Below are 15,847 nucleotides of genomic sequence, written 5' to 3'. Positions count from 1 at the left end.
TATGGGACGCTACCAGAGCGTGGCTTGCCAAGCGGTGCGTCAGTGCACGTCCAGGATCCGAACCGGCGAACCCCGGGCCGCCGCAGCGGAGCGCGCAGACCCAACAGCCTGCGCCACCGGGCAGGCTCTGATTTTGCTATTTTATATAGGGTGATCAGGGAAGGCCTCATTAGGAAGGTGAATCGTTGAGCAGAGATGTGAAAGGAGTGAGCTAGGCAGATACTGGGAGATGAGGTTCTAAGACCAGGGAACAGCAAATGCAAAGGTTCTGTGGTGGAAGTATGCCTGGTGTATCCAAGGAATGGCAAGGAAGGATGCCTATTGGTTAGAGTAGGGTAAGTAAGGGGAAGAGTGGGATTAGAAGAAGTAGTGGGAGACCTGATCATGGAGGATCTTGTAAGGAATTTAATTTTTACTGTGAGTGAGGTGATTTGATCAGAGTAGTGATGTGATATGTGACTTACTTTTTTTTCCAAGCTTAAATTTCCTTTAAAACAACTTTTTATTATAGAAAATTTCAAACGTAGAAGTAGAGAAAATGGTATAATGAACCCCCACATACCCATCACCCAGCTTCAGCACTTACCAGCATGTGGCCAGTCCTGTGTTGTTCAGCTCACCTCCCCTCCCAGATTATTTTTAAGCAAATCCCAACTATTGTATAATTTTATACCTAAATACTTCTGTGTTTTTTAACACATAATAAAACTGCAATACCACTACTCTCCAAAATATTAGAGGGAATTGTTTAATATTAGCAGACATTTCCCTGATTGTGTAAAATTTTTCTTTGTTCTTTTTTTCCCCCCATTTCATTTGGTCAGGTCTAGATCTAAGGTCCACATGTTACTTTTCTTTTCTTTCTTTTTTTTTTTTTTGGTGAGGAAGATTAGCCCTGAGCTAACATCTGTTGTCAATCCTCCTCTTCTTGCTGAGGAAGATTGACCCTGGGCTAACATCTGTGCCCATCTTCCTCTACTTTATATGTGGGACGCCTGCCACAGCATGGCTTGATAAGCAGTGCATAGGTCTGTGCCCAGGATTTGCACCCCGGGAACCCTGGGCCGCCAAAGCAGAGCGTGTGAACCCCACCACTACACCACTGGGCCAGCCCCCACATGTTGCTTTTGATTAACGTCTCGTTTCCTTCTTTTTCTTTTGGTGAGGAAGATTAGCCATGAGCCAACATCTGTTGCCAATCTTCCTCGTTTTGCTGAGGAAGACTGGCCCTGGGCTAACATCTGTGCCCATCTTCCTCTACTTTATATGGGACGCCGCCACGGCACGGCTTGACAAGCAGTACGTCGGTCTGCACCCGGGGTCTGAACTCACAAACCCCAGGCTGCCGAAGCAGAGGGCGTGAACTTAACCGCTACACCACAGAGCCAGCCCCTCATTTCCTTTTTAATCTGTAGGTTCTCTCTTACTTTCTTTTCTTGTAATTTATTTGTTGAAGAAACTGGGTCATTTGTCCAGTAGAATTTCCTACATTCTGAATTTTGCTAATTGTATCCCCATAGTCTCATTTAATATGTTCCTCTGTCCTCTTTATTTCCTATAGACTGTTAGATCTGGAAACTTGCTCAGATTGAAGTTTAATTTTGGTAAGAATACTTTGTATGTGCTTATCTGTGTACTTGCTATGGCATCATATCAGAAAACATGAAATGTCTTTTTTGTGATAAGACTGATGGTGGAATCAGGTGTTATCCATCCATTATTAAGTTACTGCTATCAGCTTTTCATCTAATGGTTTTAGTGGCCATTGGTGGGCATTACCTAGATACATTATTTCATTAGGAGTTTCAAAGTAGTGATTTCTAATTCTGTCAGTCTTTCTTCATTTATTAACTTGTTTTTATGTAAAAAAGAACTTTCCCTAATCTATTGTTTGGTTATCCTCAGAGAGAGTCTCTACAAGAAAGACAGGATAAATGCTTGATTCTTTCCCTTTGTTAGTAGTTTTCAGAATGAAGAGATTGTTTCCTAGCGTCCTTGTAGATGACCAGTGAGGGTTTTCTCCCTTTGTATCATTATGAAATCATGGATGTTTAAAGCATATTTTATATTTTTCAGTTCATTGCAGTTATTATTCTTTTTTGATGCTAAAATTGTCCCTTTGTATAGTGAGTCCCTTCACATTGGCTGCTAAGTTCTTTTGATACAATTCCAGTAATCTTTTATAGCTTCCTTGCTTTCTTGTGTGGCAAGATGTTCCAGGCTCATCTTACACATTTCCTTCCCCAAATTTGGAATCAGCCATTTCTCCACGGAGTCTTGGTCCTTTTTAGTGGTAAATGGCATTAAGAGACCACAACCTGAGCTGTAGTGGGGCTCACTGGATTGTTTTTTCCCTTGTAGACCTTTTCAGGGGATAGAGCCCAGAAAAAAATAAATTTTTTCAGAGGAAATAAATGGTGAGTTAATGCTGATAATTCCAATTCAGATTTAGGATTACAAAGTGTTTTCTTAACTTTTTTGATTTTATGTTTATGTGTCTTTTCTCTTATGCTAAAAATCTTGGTTCCAGAATAGAAATACCAGTGTTATTACTAACAATATGATTAGTACAAGCAATTTGAAATTTTTTCTTTGTCCTTTTGGTATGTTCCATTAGGGAATGTAGAGTCAAATTGCTATGTGATAAAGTTACTTAAAATAATTCCTCTGTTTGTAGTTAAACTGCCAACTCAATGTTATACCTAGGTTCATTTAGCTTTTTTTTTAGAGATTGCACTTTTAGTTTTCTTTAATAATTATGTAGGGCCGGCCCCATGGCTTAGCGGTTAAGTGCACGTGCTCCTCTACTGGCGGCCCGGGTTGGGATCCTGGGCGCGCACCAAGGCACCGCTTCTCTGGCCATGCTGAGGCCGCGTCCCACATACAGCAACTAGAAGGATGTGCAACTATGACATACAACTATCTACTGGGGCTTTGGGGAAAAAAAAGGAGGAGGATTGGCAATAGATGTTAGCTCAGAGCCAGTCTTCCTCAGCAAAAAGAGGAGGATTAGCATGGATGTTAGCTCAGGGCTGATCTTCCTCACCAAAAAAAATAAATAAATAGTAATAATTATGTAAAACATATACGTAGTTCCAAAGTTGAATACATAAGCAAGGTAAAATCAGAGAAATCCAGCTTCAATTCTTGTTTCTTCTACTCTTCTTCTAGTCATTTTTTAAAAGATTTTGGTTTTTCTGTCCACTTAAAACTATATATAAGCATATTTATATTCATATCCCCCTCCTTTTAGATTAAAGATAGCATACTACACACTATTTTATGCAACACTTTTTTCACTTAGCAGCACATCCTGAGAATTACTCTGGAGTCATATATGGAGATAGGCTTCATTCCATTTTATTACTCCATGATATGGACGTCTTATAGTTGAGCCAGCCAGTCCCCTGTTGAGGGAGGTTTGATGGTTTTTAGGCTTTTGCTGTTGCAAATGGCACAGCAGTGAATAGTCTTATGCATATGTGTTTTGTTTTTCACTAGTGTATCTAAGATTAGAATCCTGAAAGTGGTATTGTTGGGTCAAAGGGTAAATATGTGATTTTCCTTAATATTGCCAAATTCCCCTCCATAGGAGTTTTGCTATTTTACTTTCACTCTAGTAATGTATAGAGTGTCTATTTCCTCATAGCCTCAAACTTTTAGATTTTTGCTGATCTGATAGATGTGGAATGGTATCTTGGTGTAGTTTTAGTATGCATATCTCTTATTATGAATGTGGTTGGGCATTTTTCCATTTGTTTAAAAGCTATTTGAATTTCTTTTCCTGTGGACATTTCTTATTGTCCATTTTTCTATAGGTTTGTTGGTCATGTCTTCTCTACTTTTAGAATCTATATATATTAGGAATATTAAACCTTTGTTCTTTCCTAGTTTATCATTTTTCTTTTTACGTCACTAGTTTTTTCCCCATACAAAAGTTTTTTATTTTTAAGTGGTCAAATTTATCAATTTTCTTCTTATTCTGAAGTTTGTAACTTATATTTTAAAAGACTCATATTGGCTGCTGTGTTGGGAAGAGACAGTGGTTGGGATATGGATGGGAGAGGCAAGGGCAGAAACAAGAAGACCAATTTGAAGGTGGTGGTAATACAGCTTTGGTGGCTGTGGAGGTGGTTCTGGATATCTTCTGAATGATCTGATGATGGATAGGATGTAGAGTGTGAGAGAAAGAGAAGAGTGGGGATGACTCCAAAGTTTTTGGCCTAACGGGATTGAATAGCCGTTAACTGGGAAAGAGAAGATTGTTGGAGGGACGGGTTTGGCGGAAGATCAAGAGTTTGGTTATGGACAAGTAAAGTTTGAGATACGTTTTGGACATGGAAGTGGAGACGTCAAATAGAAAGTTGAATATGTGAGTCTGGGAGCGTTTAGGTAATTTTAGGGAATGTTTAGGTCTAGGAATAATCGTTTGGAAATTATCAGCATGTGGAAGATATTTATTTCTTTAAGTTTTCCCTTTTTATTTACTTATTTTTTATTGAGATATGCTTTACATATAGTGAAATGTACAGATATTAAATGTACAGTTCAGTGACTTGACAAATGTATACACCTGTGTAACTAGCCACTCAATTAAGTATAGAGCATTTCTCTACCCTGGAAAGTTCCCTTGTGCCCCTTCTAGTCAGTCTACTCCCCAGAGGTAACCATTGTTCTGATTTATATCACTGCAATTTTGTTTTGCCTCTTGTAGAATGGTATTTAGAAACCTAAGGCTGGATGAGATCAATCAGGGTGTGGATGTAGATAGAGAAAAGAAAGGGGCCAAGGACTGTGCCTTGGGGAATGCCAGAGATTCAGGGGAAAATGAGGAGGAATGGGCAAGGAGACTGAGAAGAAGTAGCCTGAAAGATAGGATGAGAACCAGATAGAGTGGAGACCTGGAAACCAAGTGAAAAAAGTGTTTCAAAAAGGAAGGCATGATGAACCATGTCAGAAGCTGCTGAGAGGTCTTGTAAGATAAGGACTGACCAATAGAAAATTGACCAATAGATTTAGCAACAAGGGGATCATTAGTGACCCTGATGAATGCTGCTTTGGTGGAGTGGTGGGGCCTGAATGCCTGTTTGGAGTGGGTTTGAATGAATGGGAGGAGAGGAATTGGACAGCAAGAATATAGACAAACATTTGAGGAGCAGAAAAATAGGGTAGTAACTGGAAGGGAGTATGAGATCGAGGGAGGATTTTTAAAAAATTTTTTATGAGCAGTATTTCAGTATCTGTGTTACTGATGCAGCTAACTCAGTAAGAGGGAAAAATTGAAAATGGAAGAAGATGGGAGAGAATTGCTTGAGTGATGCCCTTGAGTCAGCAAGAGGGGATGGGATCCAGTGCACAAAGGAGGGGCTGATCTGATAGGGACACAGGCAGTTCATGGAAGTGGTAATAGAGAAGGCAGGTAGAAATGCAGGTGAGAGCACGCAAAAGTCCTCTTTTGGTTCTTTCTATTTGTTCTGATGTAGGAAGCAAGGGAGGAAGAGGGAAGATGTCAGAAGTTGAGGAGAGAGGTCTAAGTGTAAATTAGTCTGAGAATAGAAGAATTAATCCATCATCACCTCACACCTAACCCTACTGATACCAGTTGTGTGACTTCAATAAGTTACTTGTGTTTCCTACACCTCAGTTTCTTCACGGAGCTAGTAGTAACCTATCTCTTAGGATGGTAGTGAGGACAGGTGAGAAAACACCTAGCATTGTTGCTGCCCCATAGTAGGTTTTTAATAAGGGATCATTCCTTTCCAAAGTGTAGCAAGAAAATTGTTAATGGATTACAGGTAGAATAGTGCTTCCGATATTTAAAATACCACTTGAATAGTAATCTAAAACTTTTTCAAATGTGCATTTAATATCTCTTGATTACCTATACTTATATAATCAGAATCCGGAATTGGATAGTCAAATGCCACATTTTAAAAAAGAATTAGATCCTTTTCTCCTGGTTTGCCATTTAAATCTGTAGGGACTCGTTTGAAAAATTTGCCCCACTAGTTGGTTGCAGAGTTCTGAGTGACTATTTCAGAGTTTTGTTTGCTCTATCTCAGTTCAATTTGGCTATGCTCAAGAATGGAGTGGGGTTGAACCTATTCATTGCAGATTTTAAGATCTAAAATTGATTTATTTAAAAATTTAAGTATAGTCTAATAGTCACAAAAATAAAAAGTATAATGAACTCTCATGTACTTATTATTTAGCTACCAACTTAAATGGTATTCAGATTAATTTGGAGAATTAAATCATCTTTGAGAAGATATGGAACTAACTTGTCTTGGTTCACTAATGAATAAGAGCTGAAGATTTTGATTTAATAATAATTTGATCTGAGTTCCTTCAATCATTATTTTATTCATTGATTCATGCAACAGAATTTATTGAAGGTCTACTTTGTTCGTTAGTGCCTAATGGCTAAGAGGCTTGGCTGGGTGCAAATCTTAGTTCTGCCACTTAACTAGCTGTGTGGCCCGGGGCTAATTAAAGTATTCTGAGCTTCATTTTCCACATTGACAAAATTGAGATGATGGCTAGTATCTACCTTATAGACACGTTATGAGGATTCAATGAGGTACATTGGCTTACTCAATAAATGTTAGCTACTGTTATTATAAGTACTCTTTCTCCTTTTCCTCCTCCTCATCTTTGTCATCCAGATTTTGTGCTAGATGTCATTGGGAAGTGTGAGAGGATTAAGATGCAAACCTTGACCTTGAAGAACTAGAATTTCAAAATCACATAACATTAGAGCCAGGAGAGATCTTCAAGTTTATCTAGTTTGACAAGCCCAGAGAGGTTTAGTGAATTGTCCAGGATCACACTTCTCTCAGTGGCAAAGCCAGGCCACAGCTCAGGTCTCGTCTGTGAAGGCTCTTCTTACAGAATGCTTTGTTGGTTTGTCTGACTCTGCCCCCTTCCTCAAACTCGAGTTCTAGATTGACAGTCCTGACCTGCCTGGTTTTCAGGGCTCTGCCTTTTCAACGCGCAAACACTGAAGTATGTGTGAGGCCTTTTGCCCACGTCAGACCTGAACGTGTCCCTGGACACTCCCTCCTTAAGGTTCTAAGGAAGATTTTTTAGGGAAGGTAGACAGGCTGTCTCTCTGTGTTGTAATCACAAAGATCTTTTTATCTTTCTTTTGTGTCACAGCCCAGGAGTTAAAGTCACTGTTTGAAAAAAAGTCCCTCAAAGAGAAACCTCCAAGTTCTGGAAAGCAGTCAATGTTATCTGTGCGCCTGGAGCAGTGCCCCCTGCAGCTAAATAATCCTTTTAACGAGTATTCCAAATTTGATGGCAAGGTGAGTAAAAACGAAATTGAAATAAAATCTCAATTGAGTGGAATTGGTGGTGGTGGTGGTATTATTATTATTAGATTTAGGGTTTCAAAAGTGACTCAAAGAATTATAGAATGTCATTCACATTTTCTAAGACCGAGGATACAAAGAGGTCTGAATTTGGGCTTAACGTTGTTTCCACAGTAATATGATTTGGGAAGATTAAAACAAAAATAGTCGTAAGATATGTGTGTGTGTATTTTTTTTTCCTGTTTTATCTCCTAAGTGTAGTTGAGGGTTTGGGTTAGTTGAGTTGTGATTAATCCAGGTCTAATTGTGTTGGCAAAGCCTTGAAAGTGGTTCTGGGAGGCAGTTTGCATTGTCTTGTCTGATTCTTTATTATAACTGCGGAAATTGTTGAGTTTAGAGCTTCAGTTCAGAATTCTAGGCCATTGCTGTCCACGTCAGTATTTCATTGTAGGGAATCTTGTTTGACACTTGCTATGCAGGATGACTTTTTTTTTTTCCTGTTCTGACAATTTGCAGTTGTAAAATTAAAGTGTGTTTATTTTCCTTTTAGAAAAACGGTCGTTATTTTAGGTGGGGTTTAGTGCCATGTGCAACACCTTCTCCCCCTCATTCCCTGCCATTCTGTGTCTCTGTGCTGACCTGAGCTGTGCCTCTTTCAGGAGACGGTAGCAGTTGATTTTTATATTTATTGCCATTATGTTTGCTGTCTGGCAGTAGTGTGGGGGTGCTGAGTGATAGCTTGTTGCCTGGAGGGGTTGTGTACAATTTGTCTTATTTCAACACCATTGCAATTAATAAACATACAGCTCTTTGCTTATGTTTGCATTTTTCATATGCAAGTTCTGGTTATATGCTGGTTCTGTCAGTTGTCATCTTTGAGCAAGGAGATGTTTTCTCTTTAAAGCACTTTCACCTCATACAATTCAGCATGTTTCCATAGGTTTAAGTAAGCCTGTATGGCCATTGGCACCCGAGGTTATTGTTGTTGGTGGGGAAGGAGAGCAAGAAATAGAAACAATAGAAATAGAAATAATAGAAACACATAGATGCATAAATAACATAAAGATACTAATATGCTTAGGCGTTTCTTCCAAAAAAACATCTGAAAGCACTGTTAGTAAATTAAAGCCTGTACTGATGTAAAGCTCCTCTTGAGCCTTCCCCTGCCGTCTTCTCCTGTTTCTTCTTGTGGAGTACAGCAAAGAGAAGGAAGGGTCCCCCTAGGGGTCAGGAATGTCAGCCTCTGGAAAATGGCGAGTTGAACTGTAGAGGATTTTTTCTTAAATACTACAATTGATTCGTTTAGATATGTGAAGTTATTATTGGGGTTAGGTTATGTGCCTGGAATTTATTTGGTTCCATTCCCTGATACCATCTCATTGTTTGAGGATGTAATTGCTGGAATAATTAATACATGATAGTGCTTTGATGCCAACAAAATAGCACAGATATTTAAAAATATTATATTCTAGAATTCGTATTATGCCATTAGATCTGTTATAAATGACTTAGATTTGGGTTTGTCAGAAGGTTGTGAGCTCTGTTTGGTATATATCTAACTTCTGAAGTGCTAGGGTGAAATTAAAAAAAAAAATGTAAAGAAGCCATTTCCTCAGTCACAAAGGAATTATTTTTGCTGGATGTGTTTACACTTAAGACTTTCGATGCTTTTGTCTTATCAAGTCTATTTGTAATCAGCAAAGGATGTGAGCGTGGGGCAGTCACCATTACACATTGATTAAGAAAGATTTATTTATCGATAAGTGTATCTTATGATGCGATGCTATTTTATTATTATTCCTACATATTGCAATTGCTAAAATACAATTAAACCCTTGTACTCATCTATTATTTAATATTGATGCATTTGGCAGATATGTAATGAAAGTGGCTAATATTTGAAGGATATTGTACTGTACATATTAAATTAGTCTTTCTTTATCTTTGTGAAATGCATCAATATGATATTCAATGACATCTCAATGATTAATAGAGAATTATACTTGAGTCAAGCCTTTTTGTAACCTAGAAATTAAAATGACTATTCAAATAACACCTCAAAATGATCAAATTAGCATTTTGTGATTGCATAATAATGGGATTGTAGTAGTTATAACAGCACCATGGCTGCCTCTAGAGTTAAGATCATGTCAACCCCTTGATAATAAAGCCTTTTCTGTGAGAGTCGACTTTAATAATTTCCAGATTGATTCTTCCCATAGATCACTGGACGTTCAGCACTAAATTTTTGCTACTGTTGTAACTTAAAATTATTTTATTTTTATTCAGCTCATATTTAAGAAGTGAAAGGAGTGTCCTGTTTTAATGATTCACCGTCTTGTCATTGAACTCCCTGCTTTTTGCCTCAAATGTAAGGGTTTCCCGTGTATTTTGATAGTCCTATTTTTTTTTTCTTTTTTGGAAAAGGTTTTTAAAGCCACTAAAATATGTACACTTTTTTCCCCTACAAATATTCACAATGCTTTTCTTGGGAATAATGCTTGCCTTATTTACATAATTAACTGAGTTGCTTAGGTCTCTTGGGCAAATGGTACATAATTGGGGAGAGAAAGGGACAGGGAAGAGTTTGGGGTCTAATTAAATATGCTAAAAAACTACTTAATTATGTATTTCCTCATGAGACTAACTGCTGTGAAATCTTCCTCAAGATTAAACTAGCCTTAGATTTGAAAAAAGGATTTTGTTTTTGATATGGCTTTACAATTACATTGTAGTTAAGCTAGCACGTCTAGTGTCTTTAATGGTTTCTGCAAGCTGGTTTGTTGTTGGTTTTAGTGATTCTAAGGGTAAGCACCTCTTAGCTGTTGTGCTAAATTAAGTGAATACTTTCAAATAATTTTTGGTTTCTGTAGCTAGTTAATAATTTAATTTTTTAAAATTGTGGTTGGTTAATAAGTTCTTGAAGGCGTACAGTTGAGAGAGAAAGGCTGTACTTAGGTGTGTGCTTTGTTGTAATTTTGGCAGTTTTTTTGATCAGGTTTATTATTATGTTTATGTTATGTCTTTGGCAAATTGGTGGTGCTGTGATCTGTTTTATTTTTTTATAATTTTATTTATTTATTTTTTCCCCCAAAGACCCCGTAGATAGTTGTATGTCATAGTTGCACATCCTTCTAGTTGCTGTATGTGGGACTCGGCCTCAGCATGGCCGGAGAAGCAGTACGTAGGTGCACACCCAGGATCCGAACCCCGGCCACCAGCAGCAGAGCACGCGCACTTAACCGCTAAGCCGCGGGGCCGGCCCTGTGACCTGTTTTAGATTCATAGATTATTAATAACTCTGTTTACTGATCATTTGAAAAAAGTCCAAGACAGATTGCAAGTGATTTTAGGAAATGCTTAGTTGGACAAGGCAAAACCAGGCTCAGACATATGCCTGAATTCTTGGGGCTTGTTGAAAACAGGGCCTCTGAATAGCCTCATTAATGAAACAAGACCTCTGTTCTAGAGGTTGAGACAATCGGAAAACTTGTGCCAGTCCTCCTGGTTTCACCGTCCGTGGGAGTGTTGTTTGTGTGTGACAAGGAGTCGCTGCGAGGTGATGAGGGAGTGGGCTCTACTGATAGGCAGTCAACATCCCGCGCTGATTTGAGCGCCTCTGAATATGTGGATTCCTGCCCTGTCTCTCCACCTGTTCAAATGAGGTCATGTTTTAAGAAATGTCTAACCCTTCCCGTTCCATGCCTTATCACTTAACTTGAGAAACTTTTGGTAGTGCGTTTTCTGGCTAAACTGAGTTTGCTAGTATTGTCATCAGCAGCAGACCGTCAGAAGTTCAAATACCCATTTCCTGTCAATATGGTTATGAACAAAGAAATGGTACTGATTATCAATTGTGTCACCTCATTCAGGGTTTTCATCTCTCTGAACCTCATTTTCTTTACCTATGAAAAGAAATGAGAGTTCTTTCCTCACAAGGCTGATGAGGCCATCAAATAGAATAAAGCACTTAGCACAGTGAGAGTTTGTTAGCAGACCTATTCTGTAGTGGGATCTGAGTTTGAATCCTGACTCTACCACTTGTGATGTGACTTCAGGCTAGTTACTTAACCTCAAGAAGCTCCAGTACTCATATGTGGAGTGAGATGACGATAGTGTATTTTCCTCAGAAGGATTAGTTGAGATGACGCCTGTTTAGCAAGAGGTAGCGCGTAGCAAGCATTCCACAAATACCCCATTTCTGCCTCTTTCTCTCTCTGGAAAGGATGGGGGCTAGTGATGCTGTAGCTCCTGTGTACTTCCTTAGATTACTGACAGGATCAGGGGAGAGGAAATGTGCTCTTAAAACCAAGAGTTTAGAAAAACATCGTTAAACAAGATGTGTGGCAGACTGGATGAAGGTGGTCGGCCTGCTGAAAGTCCAGGGAGTCCAGTGGGGTTTTGACCTTTAACTTTAAATAGGAAGATTAAGACTAGTAATTACTGCCCTTTTTTTTGGCAATGGCTATTTCTTAAACATCAGGTGAGAAGATAGTTCGATATTAGTAATTGCTTGACAGTTTACTAAAATGTTAAATATCTTACTTATTTGATTTAGCTAAATTATACTCTAAATATAAGGAGAATGTTTGCTCTGACAAGTGCTTAAAAAAGCAGAACCAGTTCCGGTTTCTACAGACAACTGTGACTTTGATTGTGTTAACTTGTTAGAAAGTAACCATTTCTCTGTTAGAAACTGTTTTAACAGGGAAGCTGCAGAGAGCATGGGGGAAGGGATAATTCATGAGTGCTAATTGCTTGGCTGTTAATTTTCATAAGTGTTGATAGAAGCAGTTCCTTAAATTAAACTTTGTTTAAAATGTATCAGGGGAAATATTCCACAATGTCGAGCCTGAAGTGAAAATTAATATGAATGCTGTGGCAATTAACACATACTGGTTAATAGCTTTTAGCAGCATTTTGGGATGATAGTCCTTAAATACATTTTTGCATGCTGCTCTTGTTTCAGCATTGTTCCAGTCTATGTCTGGATAATTATGAACAAATGTTTTCTACAATCATTGGCATTAAATGGCTCTCTTCAAAGAAAGTCACTTAAACCTTTGCAGAAAAGCATGAAGCCATTGAGAAATGGCAAAGTCAGAAAAGCCAGCGAATTGAATTCGTGTAAAAAAAATTACGCTTAGAGGAAAATGCTCCTCATCTGAACTCAGAATATTTGCTATTATCATGGGAATGGTCCTCTCTAATATGTTAAGCTACTTTAGCTTCAGATTCTCTTTCCAAAAAATTATAGCCTGGACTTTTTAGTGCTGATTATGTTTTTAGACAGCAGCTTTTGCTTATTGCTGCCTAAGCTGAGGTGTGGCCTTGAGCCTAAGGACCTTCTGGCTTTTGACCTTGCTTCTTTCCTCTGAACCCCCGCAAGGTGGCCAGGCACCCTCCCTCCCAGGAGGTGACTGAGAATGAAGTTGGCTGCATAATACTCAATCTCATTTCCCTCCCTTCTTTTCAGTAGAAGTGCTCCTGAGGGTCACTTGCTTAGTGCTTATTAAGAGACAAATCTAAAAAGAGAGAAAGAGACAAATCTAAAAAGAGAGAAAGAGACAAATCTAAGGTGATTGTGTGTTTTGTATTAAGAGCTATTTGTCGCACTCTTCATCGGCTCCTTTTACATGCCTTTTTAAATAAAGGAGAGTGAAGTCCCAACATCATTTTAGCAGTTATTCTCTTGACAACTTATCTCTGTGACTGTATTTTGCTAGTCTTCCTTTTCAAAGACCAGTTTTTATTAGTCTGTTCTGTTTCTAAAGAAAGATATTAGATAGTCGCTACCTTTTTACACAGTATGGTATACTAATAGAAGCACCAAATTCATTAATTTAAAAACGTCTTTTTTGAGATTATTTCCCCCTTACCATTGTATTAATGTATTCTTCTTTCTGTTACTCGACGTTATACTGAAAATCCCAAGGGAAGACTTTGGGGTTTTTGTCTGGGTTGTGTTCAAAATGAATTAAATAGGGATCTTACAACAACAACAAAAAGTGTTTTCAGCATCCTACTCTAAAGTTAAATTCTCAAGACTAAGTTCTTAAAACTAGTTTATTCCACTCTGAGCTCTTTCCATCTAGGCCTCATTTCTGCAGTTTGTTCTGAGCTCTGCTAGTCTGTGGTAGATTCCCCTGGTTGTGGAGCCATCTTCTAGAAATTCTCATCAGAGGTAGAATTCACCATTGCCTTAGAGGTTTTTCAAAAGAAGGCAGAGTTTTGTACTGAAAAGAACATGTTTGTCAGGCTTGGGTTAGAATTCCAACTTTGCCATTTACTTGCTGTGTGATACTGAGCAAATCATTTTGCCTCTTTGAGCCTGTTTTCATGTCTATAAAATGAGGTTAATGATACTTAAAATGTTGTTGTGAGGATTTAATGAAAATGGGAAATGCGTACATAGCAAAGCACCTGGTACGTGGCCAGTGCTGAGAGATGTATTAGTTTCCTTTCCTTTTACCACATTGTCATTCATTGCCATCATGTTTAGTGAGGGACTACTATGTACTAGGCACTGTTAAGTAAAATGTGGATACAGTGGTGAGCAAAAACAGACCTGATTTCTGACCTCATGGAACTTCTTCTCTTGGCAGGAAGATAGATGTTATGTAAACAATCACAAAACTAAATGTAAAATTGCAATCATAGTATAATCACAGTGAATTAATTACGAAGTTCCGGGAGAGGTTCTTGGGGTTTTGAGAGTGTTTTCATAGAATCATCTGACCTAGTACTAATGAGTTGGGGATGGTATCCCTGTGAAGGTGACTCTTGACCTGAGAGCAGAAGGATGAGGAAGAGCTAACTAGGGGAAGGGGGAAGAGAAAGGATGTACAGAGACTCTGAGGCGAGGGGCAGCTTGGCAGTTTTGAGGAACTGCAAGAGGGCTATGTGACTGGAGCCCCGAGGGTGTGGTGCAAGGTGGAGCTGCAGGGGCAGACCAGTATGGCTGGTGGAAGCATCCTCTTTCACCTAAGAGCGTTGGAAAGCCTCGAACAAGTTTAAGTGAGGAGGTGGGGTAATGGGATTTGTGTTTTGAAAAGATCACTGAAGAGAATACCCTTGAGAAGGGTTTGTGAGGACAGAGAGACAAATCAGGAAACTTTTCGCAGTGGTCGGGTAAGAGAGAGCCCAGTGGTAACTTGGGCTTACTTATTGGTGATGGAGAAGGAGTGGTTGAATTCAAGAGATATTTAGTAGGTAAAAGTGGTAGGACTTGATGATGGATTAGATGTCAGAGAGTGCAGGAGAGAGGGATTTCAAGGACGATTCTGACTTGCGGAACTGGATGGATGATAATACCACCCCTGAATTAGGAAGCACTGAAAGAGGGCTGAGGATGAGGTGGACGTTACCACTGTGAGCTCGTTTGGGCCTGTTGTCTACAGATCACAGCCTGTTACCATGTCCTTAAAGACACTACACATATCCTTTTGTTGGGGGGTGGGTTGTACCCTGCTTGTTTGGTTTGTATTTGGGGCATCAAGGCAGTGGTCTCTGAGATGAGAGTGGGCTGGGAACCAGGAGCTTCTTCTTTGTTCCCCCTTCACAGCTAGCTTTGGAACTCTGGCTAAGGAATTACCCCAGAAGTCAGTCACCTCTTCTCTGAAACAGGGCTGTACTCTCAGATCCCCATCCCAACTTACCAGGCCATTAAGAGGAGAAAATGAGAGAGTAATTTTAAATGAGGCAGATGTCAGGTGCCATTTAAGAAAATATATTGATTGTAATTCTTGGAGGCTAGGGGGGACTAAGAAGTAAAACATGGACATAGTTTTGTTATAACAAATTTCTGTCGTACTACCCTCTTCCTAGCTAATTAATTACCAGATTAGCAGATGAAATCTGGTTGGAATGAATGTCAAGCACTGAGGTCCCAGGGAAAGCCTAGAGACATTCCTAGGTGTGGTGGGGACTGGGGACAGTGGGATTTTACGTTCAGCCTCCTCACCTGGGGCACCTTGCTCTGCATGATTTGCAGTAGATTTTCTTGTCCCTCAAAGTACTAGGCCCTGATTTTACTATCTTGACGACAACTATCCAGAGGAATCAAGGCCTAGGGTCACCTAGCTGGGCATAGAATCTAGATGTTCTGATTCTCCGAGATATTTATTTTCCTTCTTAATGACATTCATATTTATAAAATGGAAGCTTGCATTCCAGAACTGGAAGACCATGTGGTAGAAAGAACATGGACATGGAATCAAAAGGTGTGAATTTTAGCCCTGGCCATACTTGGGGTCTGGGACAAGTCACCTCCCCTCTCTGAGCCTCAGTTACTGCATGTTTAGAATGAGGAACTTGCCTTAGATGACCTCTTGGATTCCTTTTGGCTTTAAGGTTAGTTTTGGGATTAGGGAGGCAATTGACATCAGTGACATGTAGAAGGTTATCGATGGGAAACTTGAACTCTTGAAGAGTTGATCTTCTACATATATATTGGTACTTTCCTCTTTTAAGATTTTATTTATTTTTTTATTTTTTCCCCCCAAAGCCCCAGTAGATAGTTGTATGTCATAGCT

At 39.1% G+C, this 15,847-nt stretch overlaps 1 protein-coding gene across 8 annotated transcripts in view; it reads left to right on the top strand.

Annotated features, from left to right (window-relative positions):
- Positions 1 to 15,847, top strand: part of MAPKAP1 (MAPK associated protein 1) — a 234,100-nt gene that overhangs the window by 36,086 nt on the left and 182,167 nt on the right. For all 8 annotated transcript variants that reach the window (XM_058524053.1, XM_058524051.1, XM_058524047.1 and 5 more), the window contains one exon: positions 7,159 to 7,307. In XM_058524053.1, the coding sequence (XP_058380036.1) occupies positions 7,230 to 7,307 (78 nt within the window). In that variant the 5' untranslated portion in view covers positions 7,159 to 7,229. The remainder of the gene's footprint in view (positions 1 to 7,158; positions 7,308 to 15,847) is intronic.

The sequence above is a fragment of the Diceros bicornis genome, chromosome 28 (assembly GCF_020826845.1).
Source record: "Diceros bicornis minor isolate mBicDic1 chromosome 28, mDicBic1.mat.cur, whole genome shotgun sequence".
Taxonomy (NCBI): Eukaryota; Metazoa; Chordata; class Mammalia; order Perissodactyla; family Rhinocerotidae; genus Diceros; species Diceros bicornis.
The sequence above is the reverse complement of the archived record's forward strand: the minus strand, read 5'-3'. Positions and strand labels throughout refer to the sequence as shown.